At 45.4% G+C, this 24,725-nt stretch overlaps 1 protein-coding gene across 1 annotated transcript; it reads left to right on the top strand.

The window, feature by feature from the left end:
• Window positions 1-312: 312 nt before the first annotated feature.
• Window positions 313-11,767, top strand: Tat (tyrosine aminotransferase). Its single transcript, XM_006974113.4, has 12 exons — window positions 313-447; window positions 1,930-2,176; window positions 2,321-2,425; window positions 4,747-4,814; window positions 5,748-5,906; window positions 6,548-6,686; window positions 7,317-7,369; window positions 8,212-8,364; window positions 8,894-9,022; window positions 9,446-9,529; window positions 10,216-10,314; window positions 10,719-11,767. The coding sequence occupies exons 2-12, from the start codon at window positions 1,942-1,944 to the stop codon at window positions 10,857-10,859; spliced, it is 1,365 nt and encodes a 454-aa protein (XP_006974175.1). The 5' UTR covers window positions 313-447; window positions 1,930-1,941; the 3' UTR covers window positions 10,860-11,767.
• The last annotated feature ends 12,958 nt before the right edge of the window (window positions 11,768-24,725 follow it).

The following is a 24,725-nucleotide window of genomic DNA, read 5'->3' on the forward strand; positions in this document are numbered from 1 at the left end:
CCCTTGTCATTGCCCCTGTCCGGGAGAATAGAGTGTACAAAGAGAGGGGTGCCAGAAGGACCCTTGCTTTTAATATATTTCTGCACTGTTAACAGTTTTCACAACAAAAGAGGACAATAAAGTCATTCACTGTTATCCTACCTGCCCTCCACAGTGTTCTCCCCTGTTGACCAGAAAGAGTTAACAGAGAATTCTAGATACTTGAGGTGAGGACAAATCCCAGGTTGGATGGTGGCCCAGGGTTGGGGTGAGAAACATCAGTGTGTGTTGGGGGAGGTCCAGAGGCGGGCTTAGTCCTCACTCTCAGCCAATAGCATAAGGGCTTCAGGCCCAACGCCCATTGGCTGACACTATTTCAAGGGTCAGGTTTGTACCTGAGCTCATGGTCTCAGGACTTGGTGGAGAAGTGCACTTGAGCTCATAGACTGCTTTGCCCAGACTCGGAAGGTAATGTCCAAGGCCGTTTGGTCTGTGTGACTGGGACATTCCTGGCTTTCTTTCTGATGCTCTGACTTTTCCTGCCCAGGGCTGAGATGCTTATCTGACATGGCTTTACTTTAAGTGGCAATATTCATGTTGCATTCTCCTCTCTCTCTCTCTCTCTCTCTCTCTCTCTCTCTCTCTCTCTCTCTCTCTCCCTTGATGGTAAAATGGTAAAATCAGGGATTGAACCGAGAGCCTGCTCTGCTAAGCCAGCGCCCCACCACTGACCTATTCTTAGTTTTAGAAAGCTTTTGAGACAGGGTCTCATCAGGCTGCCCAGGCTGAAGCACTGGGAAGACCCTTTGTCGTGGGGGGAGGTCCTCTGTGTGGACAGATGGTAACCCACATGCTTTGGTGCAAACTTTCTTGTCAGTTTTTCCTGGTTTGACTTAGAGTGTGGGGATTATCTGCAATCCCAGAACCTGCAGTGAGATGAGACAGAGATCCCTCCCCAGACAAGGTATAAGGTGAGGACTGACACCGAGGTTGTCCTCTGACCTCCACACATTTTCGGTGGCTCGGGCTGGTCCTCACAGGCACACGTGCATGCATACATCCACATTCACACAAAAGACAAGAGGGAACCCCCCCCCCCAATAGATAAATGTTCAACTAAATGCTTTCTGCTAATTTGGTAAAATGGGTTGTTACTTTATTTTCTGTCTCCTCAAGACATTCTTAAACTCCCCCTACCCATAGCAAAGCTACCTTACAAGTACACAAAAGAGTTAGGAACATGGCACTCTAGTGAGATAGAGGCAGAGACAAGAAACCAGCCCTAAACCCCCAGGCCAGCTCACAGCACAGCAGTAGGAACAGGGCAAACTCTGCCTCAAGGAGGACTGGGAGAGCCAACTCCCCGAAAGTTGTCCTTTGGCATACATATATGCACGCACATACACAAATAAGTAAATAAATAATCTAAAAATTGAAAACAAACAAAAATAAAATAAAATAAAAGGGCTGGAGAGATGGCTCAGAGGTTATGAGCACTGGCTGCTCTCCCAGAGGTCCTGAGTTCAATTCCCAGCAACCACATGGTGGCTCACAACCATCTGCAATGAGATCTGGCGCCCCCTGCTGGTTTGCAGGCATACTTGCAGACAATTCTTAAAAAAATAAAAATTAAATTAAATTAAATTAAAAAAAAAAAGAGCTAGGAACAGCCAGGCGGTGGTGGCACACATCTTTAATCCCAGCACTAGGGAGGCAGAGCCAGGCGGATCTCTGTGAGTTGTAGGTTGTAGGCCAGCCTGGGCTACAGAGTGAGTTCCAGGAAAGGCGCAAAGCTACACAGAGAAACCCTGTCTGGGGGGGGGGGGAGGGAAGAGTTAGGAACATGCATCCGTGGAGTCACCCTTCACCACTGCCTAGGTCCAGACATAGCTCCCCATCCCGAGCTGCACTGTCTCAGTCATCACAGGGAGGTGTTTCTTTTCCCTGCAGGTTTTGCAAACCATGGACTCCTATGTGATTCAGACAAATGGCAGTGGCAGCCTGCCTTCAGTTCTGGATGTACATGTCAATATTGGTGGGAGAAGCTCGGGGCAGGGAAAAATGAAAGGCAGGAAGGCCAGGTGGAATGTGAGGCCCTCTGACATGTCCGATAAAACTTTTAATCCCATCCGGGCCATCGTGGACAACATGAAGGTGAAGCCTAACCCAAACAAAACTGTGATTTCCCTGTCAATCGGTGAGTGTGGGCCACTTGATGGAGGGTTGGCATTGCCCACCTACCTCCTCTCCTCTTGGGCTGGCTGGAAGAGATGAGAGGATGAGACCCAAACATGGGGATGTAAACTTTGGTGGCTCTTTTGCCTTCCTCTTCCATGAACAGGGGACCCTACAGTGTTTGGAAACCTGCCTACAGACCCTGAAGTTACCCAAGCCATGAAGGATGCCCTGGACTCCGGGAAGTACAATGGCTACGCCCCATCCATTGGTGAGCTTGCCAGAGACGACCCTGGTGCTTTCAAAGTCTGTAGGGCTTTTCCTTGTTTTGTTCTGGTTCTGGGCATTGCTACATAACACAGTCTGATCTCAAACTAGTGATCCTCTTGCCTTAGTCTTTCAAGAACTCGGATTACAGGCATGTGCTAATGTGCCTGGCTTTTGAACTTATTTGTGTGTGCATGTATGTCACAGAGAGAGAGACAGAGACAGAGACAGAGACTGAGAGACAGAGAGAGACAGAGGGAGGAGAGAGAAAGAGTCTGAGAGAAATATATATATATATATATATATATATATATATATATATATATATATATATATATATATAACATTGAATTTGGTGCTTACAGTTTCAGAGTGTGTGTGTCAGAGAACAACTGTGGGAATTGGTTTTCTATTCCCATCATGTGTGTCCTGAGGATTGAACTCAGGATTGTCAAACTTGGCAGCAAGCACCTTTACCCACTGAGCCATCCCATTTCATGATTTTAAATAGGATTCCACCAATAGTAATGGCCCTAGATTTCCTGATCCATGCTTCTTAAGAGCCCAAGATGAAACAGCCCTTTAGATTTAGGGAACGGGTCCCACTCTGTATTCTTAAACACAGCTGCTGAGGTTTAATTTCTTCCCTGATTTCATCTCCTGTCGGCGCCTCCCCATTAGGTCTCCAAACACAGTTATTCCTCAGACAGTTCTGCTCATCTTTACCACGAAGGCTGAGTCTGGCTGGCACTCAATCTTCCTGGCCATACATTTATTTATCCTTTGCCCCCTGTAAATAGCTCCTTTATTTCCTTATGGTTTGAAGCTGTGCTTTCATTCCGGCCTTGGTCTCTTGAAAATGCATTTTTAAGTGTGTAAGAGAGAACGTAACAAAGGATGGCTATTACACTGGGAACGGAAGTTATTCCCGAGAGCAAGACACTTTCCTATTTGGGGAAACTACACCTGTCAAAATGTCTCTCCTAAAGATTTTGGCAAAATAAGTAATTCCTTGGTTTTATTTTCATGTTGTGTATCTTCCCCTGAGTGTTGTATACACTGAACCATTTTTTATGCAGAAAGAGAAAACAGTGACCTGGTTTCATACTAATATCAGATTCAAAAGCTTTTCCAAGAGGAATCAGGGGCATGGCCATTATTATTATTATTATTATTATTAATATTATTTTACTTGAGATAGGGTTTCAGCTCTGGCTGTCCTGGAACTCACTCCACAGACCAGGCTGGCCTTGAACCACCTGCCTCTGTCTCTCGAGTGCTGGGATTAAAGGCATGCGCCGCCACTGCCCAGCTGGGACGCACTTTTAGGTGGATTACTTACATGTTATAAAGCTGCATAGAACAACAATCAAATTCAAGACTCAAAATCAGGTCACAAAAATATTATAACAAAGGCCAGCGAGATGCCTTAGTGGGCAAAACATGCTTGCTGCCAAGCCTCGCAACCTGAGTTCAAGCCCTGGGACCCACATAGAAGGAGAGACCTGACTCCACCAAGTTGCCCTCTGACCACCACACATGTGCCCTGATGTGTGCACACCCCCGCAATACACAAATAAATAATTCTATTATCCAAAGTATCAGGGCACTAATTGTGCTTGGAAACTGGAATCAAACCCTCATTTGAGAAGTGTTCACAGGGTCTGAGCATTGCGCAGTAAAGGAGGAGGGATGATTGTGGTCTCTGGGAATTCATTCTCCCTCATTAATAAAGTAGGAAATGTTGGTCAGTGTCACTGGAAAGAACCATTATTGTGTCTTAAATTAAAGAAGATGAATACAGTTGGTGTCCTTACTAACTTGTCTTCTGGAAGGCAATTTTGTAAAACATTATAATAGGTTTGAAACTGCCAATACTTCAAGTCTGCGAGCCCACATTGGGAATGTTCCAGAAGAGAGTCTGTGTACAAAGATACTATAAGTATATTATATAAGATAAAACACTGAAAGAAGATCATATACATTGAAACTGTTGATGGCATTTCAGAAAATAGACACTGTATAAAGGGACGTAGGAATAACTGAAACCCTATTTAAAGCGTCATAAAATGCAATCATAGTAGTCAAGATTATGCAGTGCATTTTATGGTTTGGGGAGCTGCTTCTTGTTGTCGTCATACCTTTGCACTTCTAATAAAACTGCCACATAGAAAGATAATTCCCTTCACATGTGGCAACTGGGCTACACAGAATGAGCTGTCCCTAAGCAAGGACAGGAGGCAGCTAGAAGCGGCGTTGAAGTTTGGGGCAAGACTGTCAATGAAGGGATGAGAACCTCCAGCTTCCTTTCCTGTCTTGTCTCAGGCTATTTATCCAGTCGGGAGGAGGTGGCTTCCTATTACCACTGTGCTGAGGCTCCCCTGGAGGCTAAGGTGAGCCGGGGGCCAGCTCAGAGCCCACCGAGGGCAAGCGGACTCCTTGCTTCTATCCCACAGGAGTGGGGGGTTTGGGGGACGCTGAGGAGAACCACCCTTTGACAAGTTGAGGACTTCTTACACAGTTGGGTCACTGATCAGGGTACAGTGTGAGAGGTCTTATGTAGTGCTGTCACAGAGTCGCAAAGGACCCCCAAAGTTATCCTAGATTTGATTTTCTTCAAAAGATCATTGAGAGACTATTCACAAATGGCAACGAATTCAATTTAGAAGAATTTATCATTAGGATGTGTTTAAGAATGTATTTTTCCCTCACTCACTTTAGGGCTCTGAGACAGAACTCTAGAGGTCTCATGGCTTCCCGAGTCCCTGTCAGTGTCAGCTTTAGATGCCGCCCCTCCCTTCTTGTTGTCTGCCTCCTAATCAAAGAGGCGTCTTTCATCTGCGTTCAGAGAAACGTCAGGCTTCAAATCTGTGGTCAAAAGTAAATAAATAACCTGGTGAAAAATAGTCCAAGGTCAATCGAAGATCTCCCTTGTGAGTTGGTTGAATCATAGCCAGCTTGTTCTTTTTAAAGTGATTTGTTTATTTTTTTAAGTGGCCATCAATTTCAACAACATTTAGCGATAGATGAGAGATGGGTAGTAGAGAGATAGACACATATGTAGGTAATAGATAGATGATAGATAAATAGATAGATGATAGATAAATAGATAGATGATAGATAAATAGATAGATGATTAATAGATAGATAAATAGACAGATGATAGATAGATAGATAGATAGATAGATAGATAGATAGATAGATAGATAGATAGATGAATAGATTTGGTTTGTGCTCAGCACAGCTCTTCCTTTTTCCTTGGTAGTTCCTGAGGTAAGTTCATTGCTTCCAACTCACCCAAGCCTGCTCTTCTCCGTTCTTGACAGGATGTCGTTCTGACAAGTGGCTGCAGTCAGGCTATTGAGCTCTGTTTAGCTGTGTTGGCCAACCCAGGACAAAATATCCTCATTCCCAGACCCGGGTTTTCCCTCTATAGGACTTTGGCTGAATCTATGGGAATTGAGGTCAAGCTCTACAATCTATTGGTAATTGACTTTTGATTTTTTTAAATGTTTATTTTATCTTGTATGTATGAGTATTATATCTTCATACCACATGTGTGCCTGCCAGAAGAGGGTGTTAAAGCCTCTGGAACTGAAGTTACAAATGGTTGTGAGCCATCATGTGGGTGCTGGGAATAGAACCTGGGTCCTTTGCAAGAACAGCAAGTACTCTTAACCTCTAAGCCATCTCTCCAGGCTCTGACTTTTAATTTTTGACTCAAGTGCTTGGTTACTACCCTGTAAAAAAAAGAAATAATCATTGCCATACAGAGAATGGTCTACAGGTGGGGCGTTAGAGCCAAAGGCAGATTTTATTCTTTAAAAAAGTTATATTTACTTATTTTGTGTGTATGTTTGTGTACATGCATGGGGCAGTGAGTTTAGCATGTGCAAACAATAGCACATGTGTGGTGGTCTAAAGACACATGTCAGGAGTCAGTTCTCTACTTCCACCATGTGGGGCGTGGGGATGGAACTCAGGTCACCAGGCTTGGTGGCATGTGCCTTTACCGGCCAAGCCATCTCATTGACTTCTTATTTTATTCTTTATACTAAATCCTTGGGCTGAGTATCCCCCTAAATTGTTCAGAAACATCCTAGTCTCACTCTTTCTTCTTACTCAGCCTGAGAAGTCTTGGGAAATTGACCTAAAGCAACTGGAGTCTCTGATTGATGAAAAAACAGCATGTCTTGTTGTCAACAACCCATCAAATCCCTGTGGCTCTGTGTTCAGTAAGAGGCACCTTCAGAAGATACTGGCAGGTAAGTGCCAAGGTCCCTGCACAGGGGAGTAGGTGAGAGCAGAATCCTTTAGCTGCTCCCCAAGTGGCAGAATGTGTCCCTAAGTCCTGAGCCTGGGATGGAGGTGGAGAAATGCCTGCTCCGTCTCTAGTCAATTATGTGTCGTGGACCCCCAGGGCCAGTCTAAAAGAAGGGGAATGAGAAATACAGGCTGCACATCCCCAATCCAAAAATGGCAAGCATTCTATGTTGGTGCATTTTGTATTTTCAGATTGGAAACGTTCAAATGGCAAGTCTGTATAAACATCCCTAACCCTGTTTTTAAAACCCCAAACAAAAACAAACAACCCCAACAAAGTGTAACAATAAAACCCTCAAATCTCCTGATCCCAGGCATTTTGGTTAAGAGCTATTTCCCCCATATTTGCCTTTTGTCACTACCATCATGTGGAAGAGAGAGCTTGAAATATGCGGTTAAATGGCGCATTTAGGTTAACATCCTGGAAGAATGTCAGCTGTATTTAGTGCCCAAGAGAATGGTTGGACCCATGAGCACAGAATGCAGATCACAGAGGACTAGGCATGAAGGAAATGGTGAGACCATTGAACCTGAAAATGATTCCAGCATGGTTGTTTTTGTTTAATTTTCAGTGGCTGAAAGGCAGTGTGTCCCCATCTTAGCTGATGAGATCTATGGTGACATGGTAAGTCTGGGTGGGTATAACACTCCAGGAGTGTGTCAGTACCATATTCTTTTATGGGGTGTCTAGAGTTGGCTAATGGATCTTCGGAAGCCCTCTCAACAAATATACAGATCACGTCTCCTTAGCTTTTAATTTACTTGTTTATTTAACTCAAAGAGTGGGGAAATCCAAGAGTTGTTGGAATTTACTTGAATATAGACGCCAAGTTGATAGGCTAGAAAGGTACTTTGTAGATTTCTTGTACATGACTTTTATGGATGTGTATTTTTAAGAGTAGGTGGGGGTCCTCAAAATGTAACTCAGTGGTTGAGTACATGCCTAGCTATCAAGCTCCAGTCTGGGGCCAATTCCCAGCACCAGAAATTTTTTTTTAAAAAAGGTGCAAATGAAAAGGGAGGGTTGTTAATATCACTGATTAGGGAAGTGTTATTCTGGATTTCCTTGGAAATATCACATATGACATTCGTGCTGGGTAGCCTTTTAATCCCTCCAAAAGTCTGAGTTCTGCAACCTAGTTGGGCCCAGGAATGTTAGATACTGGATTACGGACCCACCTTTTATTTTTAAATCTATAACTCCACCAGTCATAATTCCACAGTGCCTGTTTTCAGAAGTTGTACACACTGTTAGACTAGCATCACTGTCCTTGTTTCTGGTTTCTTTTAATCCAGACCATACACCAAATTAAATGCCTTTGGATAAGTTTCCCTGAACCACGTGGGATCCAGTCATACCTGAGGGTGGGAAGGGGCCTGCCAATCCACTGTTCTGTCCCTCAGTGTCTAAGGAAAGGAATGGGAGGCACGGGATCCAGAGCATTCAAGAACCCCGCTTTTCCTCAGGTGTTTTCAGATCACAAATATGAACCAATGGCCACCCTCAGCACCAACGTCCCCATCCTGTCCTGTGGTGGGCTGGCCAAGCGCTGGCTGGTTCCTGGTTGGAGGTTGGGTTGGATCCTCATCCATGATCGAAGGGACATTTTTGGCAACGAGGTGAGAGCAATATGGTAAAATGGCATGGATAATTTAGTATACGTGTTTGGTTTGATTACTCAGTATTGCGGAGGCAGGGTTTCCTGATGGTGTATTCTTCACAGTGCCTGGAAACATGATGAATGAAGATGTGACAGATATTCCTCATCCAAACCCTGTTCTCACGTGTTTGAGTCTCTGGGTCTATGAGGAAATTTCACCTGCCTCCAGTTTTAAGGCTATAAAAGGGCAAACAATCACAGTAATGACAGCACTATCATTCATGTTTTATGACCCCTCTTTTTATTTTATCTTCATAACACCCTCTGAGACCATTTTACAGTCAAGAAAGACAGGGTGCAGAGACATTGCATCATGTGCCCACAGGCTTGTGACAGAGAAAGACTGCAGAGTCAGGTAGTCTAACGTAAGTGGGTCACGAGGTGCCATCACTTCCCGAGATTACAAGCCTGGCAGAAAGGTCAGAAGAGAGTCACAACACAGGGATGTTTTAGAAAGGCTAAATAATCTGTTTCCTGGTACATTCTAGATTCGAGACGGGTTGGTAAAGCTGAGTCAGCGGATCCTGGGGCCATGCACCATTGTCCAAGGAGCTCTCAAGAGTATCCTTCAGCGTACCCCTCAAGAGTTCTACCACGACACTTTAAGCTTCCTGAAGGTAAAGGGCAGCTGGGAGCCTTCCACTCGAGGAGTTTGGGGGCCAGAGAGCACACCAGTGGAACTAGGAATAATTGTCCCTAAATTCTGGACCACTGTTTCAATGTGGGGCTTCCAAATCAGAAGGTGGATCAATGTCATTTTCTATAGGCACATTCCTCACTTCCTGTAATTCACTCTGTCTCACTAAGAACTTCAAGTGATGGGTTTTGTTCTTATTACCTCTTTGTGCTATGATGTTAAGTCTAGGTGTGTGGCCTTTAATGAAGGCTGTACCTTCAATGATGTTTTTCTTTCTTTTTTTTTTTTTTTTAAAAAAAAGATAATTTTATTATACAAAACATTACATGTAAAAATTATGTTTTTCTTTTACTTAAGATTTGATCCTTGATTTTTTTTTCTCTATCTCTGCCTCTTCTCATAGTCCAATGCGGACCTCTGCTATGGGGCATTGGCTGCCATTCCTGGACTCCAGCCAGTCCGCCCTTCTGGAGCCATGTACCTTATGGTAAGTGTGTGAGCGTGCGCGTGCGCGTGTGTAGACGTGATAAAGCACAGGAAGCTGGCTTGGCAGGATCATCATGGGTGGTCATGCAGGGTATGCTTCCATCTACAACGACAGTGAGTTAGGCACCGGTCCCTGTCTCAGTTTGAGGAACTGTCTTGTTATGAATTACCCCTGTGCTTCGGTTTAACCTGTGTTCACAAAACTCTCTCGATAACCTAGTTCTCAGTACAGTTACTCAAAGGTGTGCTTTGTGTTTCATGGCTGAGAGTGATGTTGGTGCCTTCAGAGGTAGGGGGACCACATGAGGATTTTGTCTTCAGGGTCACTATTGCCATTTGTAGCCCAGGGATGCTAAATGTCTACAATTGATGAGGTAGACCCTACAAAGTAAAAATGACCTGCTCCTAATGCTAATTTTACCTCTTTTGAGAAAAGAGAAATGGTATTCTTTTCCTATTTTTATTTATCGGTATCCAGGAAGGAAGCCTCCAATAAACTAGAATATGAATATAAACATGGCCCCTCCTCCCTGCAAGGAGCTCCCGAGTCCCAGTGTTGGTGCTCTAGTTATGGGTGGGAGAGTTCCCAGACAGCTTTCAAGGAGTCCCTGCTCTCATTTCGGGCATAGGAAAGTGGCCTGTGTTCCTCCGGTGACGTGCTGGTTCCCCCTCTTATTGTTGGTTCAGGTTGGAATCGAGATGGAACATTTCCCAGAATTTGAGAATGATGTGGAGTTTACAGAGCAGTTATTTGCGGAGCAGTCTGTCCACTGCCTCCCAGCAACGGTGAGTGCGGGTGTCTCTGGACATTCCCAACAGCTCCTGGAGACCCCAGAGGTCTTCCTGAGCTGTGTTTTAGCCTAACCTTCTCTCCATGCCAAGTGTTCTCATTTGATAAGATTCCAACCGATGTGTTTTATGGCTTCTACTTCAAATCAGTTTCTCCCCCATCATTATCCCCTCAGGACCAGGAAGAAAAGTTGGAAACACTGGGTGGGAGGGGAACCGCCAATTTTAAGATGAATTAACTCAGTTGCTGACTCCGCACTCCAGGGATGGGGTGTGAGAGCAAACTGATACCCCTGATGCAATGACATGGCCCTGTCTTGCAGAGTAGAGGCCTGGCTATGCGAGGGTGAGCCAGTATCCGATGCGGTTGCCCTGGAGATAACAAGTCCTTGTTTTTGCAGTGTTTCGAGTACCCGAATTTCTTCCGAGTTGTCATCACGGTCCCCGAGGTGATGATGCTGGAGGCTTGTAGCCGGATCCAGGAGTTCTGTGAGCAGCACTACCACTGTGCTGAAGGCAGCCAGGAGGAGTGTGACAAATAGGCCCTCCTGCGTCCCCCTGAAGACATGTCCCATCCAAGGAAGGCCAGACTGGGCTGCTCCTTCTCAGGGAATCCGAGGTCCCTTCTGAAAGAGGGACCTCAAAAGCACCACATCAAGAATCGAGGATTATTTCCACTTCCCCCAGTCACATCCAACACACACCCAGAACCCCACATTCTCCCCTCACTTGGCTCTGTTGGAGTGACTCATGAGTTCACCCCCCACCCCCCCACAACATCTAACTTCCTCATCTTGAGAGCACCGGGTGAACAGTTTACCAGAAAGAAGAGAGGCAAGAAACACGAGAGCCCAGAATGGGAGAACCGAACCGGAGGGCTGAGGGTGGCCCGAACACCCATTTCCTCATGCTGTCTTAGGAACATCCTCCTTAGACAGGACCCAAGTCACCTCTGTCGCTGCCTCACTTTGGGCACACCTCACTCTTGGCCCTAGAACTACACTGGAAAGGAGTTAAGGACACGTGGATTTGGTTAATTGTATTCTAAACACATTAGGAAACTTGCTACTTAAAGGATCCTTGACAGAATTTTTTTTTTGTAAAGAATTATTTTGTGGTGCAAATAAATATCAGCTTCCTAACCGATCAGCTTCCTAAGTTTAGATTCACTTGCATCAGGTTTTCTTAAAAACAGGAACACACCTCAGTGTAGGAGAAAGAAGGAATGGGAGACCTTGCCAGGGCGACTGCTGGGTGCAGGCCAGCCTCCTCCTCGTGCCCTTCTTTTAGAATTATTGCCACTTTTGCTGTCATGTGAATATTGATTTATTAATATTTGTTATATTATCTTTTCATATATTTTCTAAGAAACATTTATATTATTAGATCTTTTATTTTGTCAAGGGCATAAATTATTTTTTCTTTTTTAAAATAAATTTTATCAAGTATGCTTCTCTGTGATGTGTTTTCTCTGGGGGGTTCTCGATCCCAAGGCTCAGTCCAGTCCATTACCCACTGGGTCTCTGTATTAGTTATTTCCTCATTTCTGTAACCAAACACTGACCAAAGCCACTTGGGGAGTGACAGGTTTATCCTGCCTCACAGTTCTAGGGGGATGCAGTCTGTCCTGGGAGGGAGGTGCAGTGGGAGAGGGATGCCTGCTGTGCTCAGTTTGGTTTCTCCTTTCTATTCATTCCAGGTTCCAGGGGGATGCAGTCCATCATGGGGTGGGGGTGGGGATGCAGTCCATCATGGGGTGGGGGTGAGGATGCAGTCCATCATGGGGTGGGGGTGGGGAGCACGGTGGGAGAGGAATGCCTGCTGTGTTCAGTTTGGTTTTTTCTTTTTATTCATTCCAGGACCCCGGCCCATGGGTGCTGCCTCCAGTTAGGATTCATGTTTCCACCTCAGCTAACCTACTCTGTAAAACCCCTCCCGGCATGCCCATACACTTTTCTCCTGGGTTATTCCAGGTTGTGCTAAGTCGGCAATCAATGCCAACCATTCTAGGATAATCTATTTCTTTGTAGACATGCTGATTTTGGAAGTTACAAGCAAACATATACGTGTATCTTCACTTTCAATGTCTTGGCTCCCCAGTCTTTGATACCAATCGCCTACCTATCCTTGCCTGGGTCCTCCAGCCCTCAGTGGGGAACAAAGTGGACCGAGTTTCACTTGACCCGCGGATGAGAGGTGTTGGGATCTTTCAGCAGTTTGTCTCTTAGGTGCAGCTGCCTATTTACAAGTTTTCCTCAACATTTCCGTTAGAGAAGGGGCAGGGGATTCTTACAAGGTCGGTCTGGGGCTGTGTTAGACCGTTACAGTCTGGATAGCTTACCAAGGCAAGAGTCTTCATCAGAAGAGGGACTTAGGGCCTCAATCGGCTACATCTAAAGGTTTATCTTCTTTTTAAAAAGCATCAAACACCTCTTCTAACCTGTGTCTCAGTTCAGTGAATCCCCAGAAAATTTATGTCTTAATTTTCTCTACCAAACCCATGACGAAGGAAGATACAATGGCTGAGATGATAAAGACATTTGTTTCCTGTATGCCACCACTGTGGACATCTTCCAAAATTGTCTGGCTCCTCTTTTCCTGTCTCCTGTCCCCAAAGAAATAAACAGGAAGATGGTACTTTACACAAGACATTCAGCTCGCCCTGCACAGATGATTCCAGCCAGCATTACTAACAGAATGCTGCCCAGACCCTGCAATCCCCCAGTTTCTTTGCTGTCTGCATTTTGGTAAATGAGCCAGGCGAACAGTCATGAGGGAAGATGACTGGGGATGTAGTTCAGGGGTACAGCACTAGGCGAGCAGGCGCGAGATCCTGGGTTCATCCCTACCATTATGGTGGGGGCGGGAGAAGTATGGGGTTGGGGGAAAGAGGGGGCCGGTGGTGAGGGCTGTATGCACATTGGACAAACTTAAGATGACGCATACAAACATCCAGTGCTTCATACAAAGGTCCTGTCCTTCAGCCACCCGGTTTCTTCTCTGGTAAGGAAATGAGTGTTTAGTGGTCCATACTTGAGAATTATTCTGAGCAGATGTAAGTGGCTGTGTGGGCACAGGTAGGCACAATTTCCCCTTTAAAAATGAAATGACTTAACTTTACAGTTCTGAGTTCTATCTAGGTCGAAGGAAGGATGACATATCTGAAGTGTTCCTCAAGTCCTGAATGTCTCTAAAAATCCTCCCCTGTCCCTAAGCTTAACATTCTGGAAACACACTTTCCTACCTAGAAATGTCCAAGCAACTCCGAATAACACAACCTGGATCGGAAGGTGTGGGACAAGGGCTGTAAGCTCTGGGTTCACCTCTCTACGTCTACACAGCCTACCAGCTGACAGGCCCGTACCAAGATTAGGCGGCACAGAGTGTTCCAAACTTCACCCTGGTTCTCGACTCCCCAGCCTGGAAAACCAAAGAATTTACTGTTTGCTCCAGACAATGTCTCTGACTACAATGTCGGGAGTGAGATTAGGTACTATTTATACAAAAACAAGTCACTGTGATCTGGGTGAGGATTACTGTGAATCTGTAGCTCCCTTTGGATTCTATGAATATCTTCTTTTTTTTTTTTTTGGTTTTTCGAGACAGGGTTTCTCTGTGTAGCTTTGCGCCTTTCCTGGAACTTGATTTGGAGACCTATGAACATCTTAATTATTAATTCTCCCAATCTCTGGAAGTGTCCCTCAAGCCAATACTCTCTTAGATTTAACTCACTTCCCAGGTGAGGCGTCCTGGTATTAGGCTTGTCTGTTGGGTGGGAATTTACAGATCTTATGTCAGTAAGGTGCCTGTGTGTATCTGCCAATGGGGGCAAGGAGGTGGCTGCAGGTGTGTGGGCCTGAGCAGAGGCTCGAGTCTACTCTTTAAAACTTCCATACGGATGTGCATAGCGGCACTGTAGCCAGAAAGAGGAACAACTCAAATGTTCATTGGTGGAATTACAATAAAATCCTGTAACAGAATAGTATTTAAAAGTACAAAGGGCAACTGGAGAGATGTGATTGCTCTTCTAGAGGACCCCGGTTCAATTCCTGGCACCACATAGCAGCTCCCAACCGCCTGTAATCCCAGAGGATCCGACGCCCTCTACTTGGGCAAAAACCACTTGTACATATAATAAAAAATTAAAATAAATCTTAAAAATTTTCAAAGTAGAAAAGGAAAAAAGTAGTGAGACATGCTACAACATTGTTGAACCTTGAAGATGCTGGGCCAAGTGAAAGATGCCAATCAAAAATGCTGCACGGTGTGTGACTCCGTTGATATCAAACACCTACCATGAGCAAACTGGGGGAGACTGAGGGCGGGAGTGAGGGTCAGAATCGGAGATGGAGAGTGTTTGCCAATGGATGTGGGGCTTGTCCTGGGTGAAGGGTATGTTCTAGGTTGATCATGGTGCTGCTTGTGCAACCCTTAAAACCCCAAACACACACACTGTTAGGTGAATTCTATGGTACTGGGGCAACATCTTTTTTTTGAGCTGAGGATCGAACCCAGGGCCTTGTGCTTGCTAGGCAAGCGCTCTACCACTGAACTAAATCCCCAACCCTGGGGCAACATCTTAATGACTTCAAAAAAGTCAGAAGGCAGTAGACCTTGAGAAGGCCAACTCAAATATGTGTTGGCATTTAAAGGAAGCTCAAAATTGTTTTTGATTAGCTTTGTTATGAGACAAGGTCTTTCTGTGTCTTTCAGGCTGGCCTCAAACCTACAATCCTCTTGATGCTGCGATTGTAGGTGGGCACTACTATGTCCAGATAGAAATTCCAAGAATTTAAAAGAAAAAACCCTGCAAGATTATCATTTATACACCCGCTCTCAATGGAAAACAGTTTTCTCATGAGAAGTGTGACATTATTTCAGACTCTAGCATTCTGAAATGGAAAACATTCATTATTTCTTAGGGAAAAAATGCATGTATCTTATGTGCTCAGGGGTTGAGGCACACATGCCACGGTGTAAGTCAGAGGACACTGGCCAGGGTCTGCTCTTTCCCGTCACCAGGTGACATGCTGGGATACAACCAGGGACTTCAGGTGTGGCTGCAAGTACTTTTGCCTGCTAAGCCATCTCAGAGGCCCAATGACACTTTTTTTTTTTTTTTTTTTTAAATTAGGGAGGCCACACTTACTGGCATTAGCTTAGGAAGAACTAGATGGATCGACCTTATCATTATTGGTTCATCTCAGGGTACAAAGGGCTTATTTTCTCCCCAACTCTGGCATTTCATAATGGAAGCAGGGCAAATGTCAGCTGGGCTTCAATGCTGGGAAGCATTCTCATTAGACAGTTTTAAAAAAACAACTCGTATTTCTGTAAGAGCAGAATCAGTGTGTATGCTAGATGAGTTCACTGTTTTCCGAAGTGATCTTGAATTATTTACTATGAAACATACATCAAACTATAAACAAGTATATAACCCACATTAATATGTATCGCTCATTTAATGATTGCTAGTGTTTTACCATATTGGTCCTTTCTTCTTTTTTCTTTGCTGAGAAATTACAAAGCAAATCCTAGACATCACATTTCCCTCCAAACACTTCAGCAAATACCTAAAAGTATTATTTCCAGGTAGGCATGATAGTGCATACCTGTAATCTCAGCACCTAGAAGGCTAAGGCAGGAGGAGGCTGTGAATTGAAGGCTAGCTTGAACTACATAGTGAGTTCAAGTCAACCTGGAATACGTAGCAAAATTTTACCAAAACAACAACAACAACAACAACAACAACACACAATTAAAGCCACCAAACTTAGTTTTTCCTTCCTTTCTTCCTTCCCTCCCTTCCTCATTCCCTCCCTCCCTCCCTCCCTCCCTCCCTCCCTCCCTCCCTCCCTCCCTCCCTCCCTTCTTTCCTTTCTTCCCGTGTGTGCACGTTCATGGGTGAGCATGTGAGTATGAGAAGATAACCTTGGGCATTCTTCCTCAGGAGTCGAGCATCTCATTTTCCAAGACAGGGTCTTGCACAGGCCTGGAACTCACCAAGTAGGCTAGGCAGGTGAGAGACCCACCTGTTTCTGCCTCCCCAGTGCTTAGATTATACATATATGCCACAGTGCTTGGCTTTTTCTTTTTTTTTTTTTTTTAGAAAAGTGGGTTCTGAGGATTAAGTTTAGGTCTTCATGTTTGTGTTTTAACCGACAGAGCCATCTTCTCAGTCCAAAACATTATTAGACACAAGATCACATCATGTCAGGTATTTCCAGTTGCATTCAAAATGCAAAAAAGTTTTTCTTGAGACATAAAAGTCATTAAGACTATAAAAATGTTTGTTCAGTGGGTCAGGAGTCAAACAAGGTTCAAATAATTCTTAGTTTTCTGTCTCAAAGCCTCACTCAATCTATCTGAGCCTAGATTCTCTTCTCCATTCTTCTGCCCACGCCTTTGGCCTGTTGCAGTGACGCTTGTGAGCTCACACGGCCCACGTTCTGGGTGTGTTTGCTTGCCGGTGGTGTCTTTTAATTGGGTTCCTCTAACCTGCTTACTTACCATTGGACGGATCCGCACTCTGAAGTGTTTGCTGTCATTGGGGGCAATATCAAGAACTTTTAGTCTCTTTCTTTCTGATCTTGTATTTCTATCCTGTCCTCACCCAAGCTGTGTTGTGATGTTTTCATTTTTATTCTCAGAAATATTTGATTGATCATTCTTCCCAGGGGTAAAAATATGGACCAATGTGGCTGACTGCTAATGTTCCCAGTGCTTTCTCTGCTTCTCTGAATTAAAACTGCTGATGTGACTGGCCAAGTTCATTCCGTGTGTGCATGTGTCTCAGCCTGGGCTGGGCTCTGCCACACTCTCCAGGTAGAATACATTTGAACACCAAAGCCATGTGAAGGATGCTTCTGCTTATGAATTCTCCTGAGGGCGGGTGGTGGTGGTTTCGGTTAGAATTATCTTTTCTAGAGCCCAGAGCAAGGACACTTATTGCTTTTTGCTTTGCATGCGTGTGTTTTAAGATCCACTTTATTTTTCATTTATGTGTATGTGTGTGTCTGTATGAGTGTGTGCCACATGTGTGTGGGCACCTGTGGAGGTGAGAAGAGCATCAGGTCCCCTGGAGCTGGACCACAATCTGCCCCTCCTCGGCCTCTCACAGCCTCACACCTGTTCGTTATTCTTTTCCTCCTTTCCAGTGCGTCTCCCTCAGTGCGACACTCAAACCCACAGCTCAGCGTCCTCAGCTTCTTTGCTTCCTACAGAACCTCCTGGGTGAGGCCTCTCCCTGGGTTGAAGTAACTGTGCACCATCTCCATCTCTATACTTAAAGGAACACCACTGGTGTGCACTCTCCAGTCCCACTTGGCCCTCAGCACTGATTTGAAAATCACTTTGCAAATACTACACCAGCACTACCTTTGGGCTGTGAGCCCAAGACTACTAAGCTCCATATTGGGAAGTCCCCAGGGAAGGAAGATCCATTTACTGGCCAGAAGCAAGGAAAAACTTCAAATACATATGGGCCATCGAAAATGTGGGGGTTATTAAGGTAGCTGCCATTGTGCCAAGGTGATGCCACACCGTTTTGTAAGTTGTGATTTTTTTTCACCAGGCACAAGCAAATTCAATGTAGAAAGAGTATCAGGAAAACCAATCATTTTAAAACATATGATGCAGTAAAAATAGCAGACCCTGGAGCAGCTGTTTCCAAAAGGAGATACAGAATGATCAGCAAGAACAAAAAGAGAGGTTTGATATTATCTGTCAACAAGGAAAGGCAACTCAAAGTCACAGTGAGATAGAACTGCACACCCATTGAGAAGACTCGTCGCTGGGCCATCTGTGCCGCCTTGGGGTTGAAGCTATCCACTGGAGCCTACTGGGTATCCCTGCAGGCATACACCTGAAGATGGTGTCCCCCAAGTCCACAGTGGCCCATGGCTGAGCAGTAAGAAGTGGGGTCCTATGAACCCCTCCCATCAGTGACTGAGTGACTGACTTTGGGAAGGCCTGACTTGTGCAGGCCCAGGCCACGCAGCATGCTATAATATAATATAGTTAATATATTTTTTGCTTATAACTTTTGTTCACCACTAAGGACTTGGTTCATAAATAAGACAACATGGGCTGCTTTGTTTTATAACCATGGAGAGAACCAGGAGGGAAGTCTGGGGACAGAACAGCATCTCCAGAAGCATTAGCAGCAGCCATGGACAATGTCCGGCAGAGGCTTGTTCTGAGGCAAAGTGATAGCAGGCCCCAGGTGGAGGAGTGCATGAACCACCTTCCGTCACTAGGGAGGTGATGGAATCAGAAAGCACGACACCGAGGCTCACTCTGAGCCCAGGACCTCTCAGATCCCTCACCCAGTCCCACCACTCACTATTCACCTCACTGTTTCTATAGCAACTGCTGCTTTTGCTTTTAGTTCCACTGAGTCCTAAAGGTTCTGGTTCAACCCTCACTCTCAGATTCTGCCTTATCCACAAATTGGCGACTCTGAAATGTGTGTCCAGGCTAGCCCTCTCTTCTGAACTTCAGACCTGCACACCTGACTGCCTCCTCCCTTCTCCACTGGCAGATCATAAAAAGAATCACCGATCTGTTGTTTCCGAGGTCCCACTCAGAGTAGACCTGCCGGCGTCCAGTGTTCTTCAGGGAAGCCCCTCCCTTCTCTGGGACTGGCCTCTCCCTCTGCTCTCCCAAGCTAGGGACCTCTGAGCCACCGTCAGCACCTCCTAGTCCTACCTGTCTCCATGTCGTCTTCCAAATATCCACTGGATCTGGCCCCTCCTTACCTGTTCACCATTGTCTGAGCTCTCCACAACCTTTTAACTGGCTTGACTACATCTGGTCCATGGACCTAGACCCCCAGGACCATCTGAACACTCACCACAGCGATGTTTTTTAAAACCGAAAATCTGTTCACGTTACTTGTCTCTAATCTCTCCATTGGTGTGTGTGTGTGTGGGGGGGTACGTGGAGGGCCAAGGACAGATCGTGGGGGCCAGTTCTCTCCTTCTATCATGCAGGTCCCAGGGATCAAATGAACAGGGCAGCAGAAACTACCATCTGCTGAACCATCTCGCTGGCCCACCTCACCTTATTTTTGAAGACAGGGTGTCCTGGTTAGTTTCCGTGGAACAAACATAAGACTAATTTGATGCAAACCTAGATACATCTGACTAGATGTTCTCTCAGTAGAGGGATTGGCACCACCAGATTGTCCTGTGGGCAGGTTTGTGGGCATTTTCTCTCTTTGAAAGTTTTATTTAGATTCATTTTGTTTTATGTGTGTGAATGTCTTGCCTGCATGTATGTAAGTGTACCACGTGCATGTCTGTGCCCTTGGAGGTCAGAAGAGGGTGTTGGATCCCCTGGAACTAGAGCTAGAGATGGCTCTGAGCCACCCTGTGGGAGAATTGAACCAGAGTTTTCTATAAAAGCAACATGTGCTATTTTTTTTTTCTTTTTAATACAGGGTCTCTCTGTGTAGCTATGGCTGCCTTGGAACTCTCCATGTAGTCCAGGCTGGCCTTGAACTCACAGAGATCCATGTGCCTCCCAAGTGATGGATTAAGGGTATGGACCACCATGACCGGAAACAAGGTACTCTTGATTGCGGAGCTATCTCTAAAGATTGATGTGGGAGGGACCAGCCCACTATGGTGGCATCATCCCTGGACAGGTGGTCCTGCCAGGGTGGTATAAGAAAGCTGGATAAACTCCTTCCTTCCCAGGTTGCTTTTGGTCCAGGTGTTTATCATGGCAACAGAAGGCGAACTCAGACAGACTCTCTCATTGAACCTGGAACTCAGTGATTTAGCTGGACTGGCTGGCCAGCGAGCCCCAGGGCGCCTACCTCCCCAGCACTGGATTACAGTCACATGCCGCTGGGCCTGGCTTTTTTCACGGGTGCTGGGGGGCCCCCGACTCAGGTCCGGCTTTCTCATCTTGCATCATCCATCTGCTGGTACTTGGAACTTCCTTATTGTACGGCCAAGCTTCTTCCTACCCGGGCCTGCTCTCGCTCTCCCGTCTCCATCATTCACTCCTATTTACTCTTCGGAGCGCGGTTCCGGGAACCCTGCCGCCATCCTTCTGCTTTGGCCGGCTTCCTTTTCCTCATGGCTCTTCACCTCGTTCTGTGATTACAAACTTTGGACGGATTCCAGGACTTATTGAGCATCTGTCTCCTCCTCCAGAGTGAGCCCGGGGATCGCCTCTTTTGTTTATCATCGTCTCCGAGCGTTTTGTGTCGAATAAACGAATAAATGACGCTGATACCGTGGCAATAACAAGGAGCCCCTTTACAACCGGCTGCATCCTGGAGACACTGGATCTCAGCCCCGCCTCTTGCTTCCTGGGGATGTTGCAGAGGAAGGAGCATTCAGTGGCCTGCGCAGGCTCTGGAGGCAGACAGACCTGGGCGGGCCATGCTGCTGCTGCTGTCCAGCTGTGACTCTTAGGCAAAATCCTTTTCCTTTTTGGATTTCAGTTTCTTGGTCGATAATAGAACCTCTTTAGAGATTAGTTTTGGAGCTGGAGAGACGCTTCAGCAGTTAAAAACACGTTTGCAGAGGACCTGATTTTGATTCTAAGCACCCACTCAGGTAGGGTGGCTCATGGCTAATTCCAGAAGATTTGATGATGTCTATGGCTTCTGCGAACACCTGCACACACGTGCACATGTCCACACACTGAAATAACTTAAAAAAAACTTTAAAAAGAGATTTTTATTGCCATGGGTAATATGTTTTCTAAAATACTATTTCTGGACATCAATGAATATATAATTTATTAAATTTTTGAATTATCTCCACAATGATTCTTTCTGTCTCTGTGTGTTCATAGGTATGAGGGTGCACTGTGTGGGTGGGTGCACATGTGTGTGCATATGTGGAAGCTGAAGGTCAGCTCTGGGTGTTGTTCCTCACAGACCACCCACCTTGGTTCTGACAGGATCTCTCACTGGCTAGAGTTTGCCGATTAGGAAGGGCTAGCTGGCCAACAAATCCCCGGGCTCCACCTGTCTCTGCCTCCCAGTGCCGGCATTACAAACAAATGCTACCATACTTAGCATTTTTACAGGGTGCTGGGGATCAAACTCAGGTCCTCATTCATTCCCATGCAGTAAACACTTCACCAACGGAGCCATCTCCACAGGCCCACAATAGCTTTTCAGCCTTCTTCTTTTTGAATCTAGGATCTGGATTTTACCCTTTAGCTTTATATATCATATATCCTTAGTGTTTCTCTCTCTCTCTCTCTCTCTCTCTCTCTCTCTCTCTCTCTCTCTCTTGGTTTTTTGAGACAGGGTTTCTCTGTGTAGCTTTGTGCCTTTCCTGGAACTCCCTTTGTAGACCAGGCTGGTCTCGAACTCACAGAGATCCGCCTGCCTCTGCCTCCCGAGTGCTGGGATTAAAGGTGTGCGCCACCACCACCCGGCTCCTTAGTCTCTCTTAAGTTAAAAAAATTCCCCTGACTTTTGAAATCCTTTTCTCTCCACTCCCCCGCCCCCCTTATTTTGCTGGGGATTGAATCTACAGGCTTGTACACCCTAAGCAAGGACTCTATGACCAAGTGAATCTCCAGTCCTCTTTTTGTACTTTTTAGACTGAGAGGGAGTGTCACTGACCACCTTAGCTAAGGTTAAACTCGCTCTGTAGCCTAAATGGGCTTCGGCATGAAATCCCCGAACCTCAACCCCCCACCCCACCCCTTCCTCACACAAAGTAGCTAGGTTGCGGGCCTGCTTCACCAGGTCAGGTTCCATTTTTGTTTTTCATGGTGTTGAGAGTTTTGAAGAGTCCAGGCTAGTCTCATGTCCCATGTTCATAGTTAATTGTGGTCCCTGTTGGGATTTTTGGAACATTTTTTGGACAAGAAGCCTACAGTGACAACATGCACTTCCTAATGCATCCACCAGGAGGCACACAGTGCCACTAGTCCCCTATAGATGCTGCTAAATTCAATCAGTTGGTTAAAAAGGAATCACTGGAGTTGTGAGGGGAGAATTCAGTGAAATAAAGTATTAGGAAAGGTTTAGGAACACAAACTCCACTTGTCCATTCATCTTCAGTGTTGAGTCCAGGACAGAAACATAGCCCTCCATCTTCCTGACTTGATTAGGGCCTTATACATCCTAGGCAACTGTTCCACCACTGAGCTATAGACCAGCTCTCCACAGCATTCTTAACTTTGCCTTTTACCATCTCTAGTATCAACTGATGAAACTAATTTGAGGATATATATTAGTCAGGGTTCTCTAGAAGTCACAGAACTTATGGAATGAATCTCTCTCCATATATATATATATATATATATATATATATATATATAATTTACTGAAATGATTTACAGGTTGCAGTCTAGCTAATTCAATCCAGAAATGGCTGGCTGTGAACAGAAAGTCCAAGAATCTAGTAGTTGCTCAGTCCCACAGGCTGGATGTCTCAGCTGGTCTTCTGTATGTGCTGGAATCCCAAAGAAGTAGGCTTCAGTGCAGGTGAAGGAATGGATGTGCTAGCAAGGAGAGGACAAACAGACAAAGAACAAAAGCTTCCCTTTTCCATGGCCTTACATAGACTTCCAGCAGAGGTTGTGGCCCAGATTAAAGGTCTGTTTTCCTGCCTCAAGATCCAAATCAAAGGCTTGTATCTTCCAGTCTTAAGACCCAGATCAAAGGTCCTTTGCCTGATTTAAGATCCGGATTACAGGCGTGCCCTCCATTTCTCAATTGTAGTTCATTCCAGATATAGTCAAGTTGGCAACCAAGAATAGCCATATCACAGTATACTTTGTATACTGAAACATTGTAGTTGGCTGGGTGGTGGTGGCACACGCCTTTAATCCCAGCACTTGGGAGGCAGAGGCAGGCGGATCTCTGTGAGTTCGAGGCCAGCCTGGTCTACAAAGTGAGTTCCAGGAAAGGCACGAAACTACACAGAGAAACCCTATCTCAGAAAACCAAAAACCAAAAACCAAAACCAAAACAAAAACAAAAACAAAAAAACATTGTAGTGGACACTTTATAACAAACAAAAATAGAAACAATAGTACAATGAATAAATATCTATCCATCATCCATGTCCAGTTATGATTGTGTTGTTAGTATCTTTCTATTTTTCCAGTGTATTTTAAAAGCAACTCTAAGGTCTCGTATAGTTTAACCCATACATTCTTTTATATGCAAAATATTTTTCTTAAAGATTTTATTTGACATATTTTTGGAAAAAATCCTGTACATAGAAGAGACAGAGAGGGTCACAACTGAGCTAAGTCCACCTCATCAGTGAGCATTAGTGCCTATCAGTCATGTGGAAACTCAGATTCTGGGAGTATGGCATACTGTGTGGCAGTAAGGAATACATATATATCTCCAGCATTCCTCTCCATCCTTACCCTCCCTACCAAGAGTGTTCACACCTCCTTCTAGGGTAAATACTCTCTAAGGTAGCCTTGTCCTAATGGGCCTAAAACTCGCTTCCATCCCCTCACACACATGTCATGGAACAAAGGCATGGTTGGAACACACTCAGTCCAGCTGTGGTTCTAAGAAGCCCAGTGTGGCAGGGTCTTGAGCTGTTGTTCCTCTTGGGGGAGAAGGCCAAGTAGGTGCACAATCAATGACACAGACTCTGGGAGGATGTAAAAACAACAAGCTCAGTTTATTCAGGAAGAGGCAAGCCTTATATACCCTCCACCCCACCCTGGGGGGGGGAGGTCTGATGAATATGCATCTGCTGGTGTGACAGGGCTGCCTCTCATTGGTCCAGGTCATCTCCAGATCATGTCCCAGCTGCTGTTGCTAAGGCCCTTAGGCAGACCCAGGTTGGCTCTCAGAAACTATCTTATTACTGGATTGAGCTGGCTGGCCCTCAGGCCTGTTAGGGATGAGTCATCCCACAGCCCAGGTCTCAGCAACGTTGAGTGTGCACACAGATCACTGTACCTTGCCCAGGTCTCCACCACAGTGGGAAGCTTGTAATTAATAACAACCTGGAAAAGAGGGGGTACCCGTTCACAGACTGGATGCTTTGTCTGGTACTGATGGTGGCAATGGCAGCACTGATGTCTTTGAGAGTCATGCCACTATGACCCAGCAGGCAGTAAGCCATGCATCTGTCACAGTGAGGGTCATTTACACCAGCTGTCTCAAAGCAGGGATTTGTGATCTTTGCTACAGAAACCTGATCATGGGGGGTGTTCTTAGCAGAGATAATGGGGCGTGTATGTGGCTAGAGGGGAGAAGGGGATGAAAGGAGGCTGCCAGGTGGGTCTGCAATTCTGTCACTAACATTCAGGGCTCCATCAAATATGAGAGGAGTGTCAATAGAAGATGAAGATCAATGAAGCCCAGATAACTTTTAAGCTTGGCGTCCTTGGGTTCTTTGAACAAGCATAAGGACTTTGGTCTCTTCCTTAAGTCCGGCTTCTGGACCCTC

This window comes from Peromyscus maniculatus, chromosome 5 (assembly GCF_049852395.1).
Source record: "Peromyscus maniculatus bairdii isolate BWxNUB_F1_BW_parent chromosome 5, HU_Pman_BW_mat_3.1, whole genome shotgun sequence".
NCBI lineage: Eukaryota > Metazoa > Chordata > Mammalia > Rodentia > Cricetidae > Peromyscus > Peromyscus maniculatus.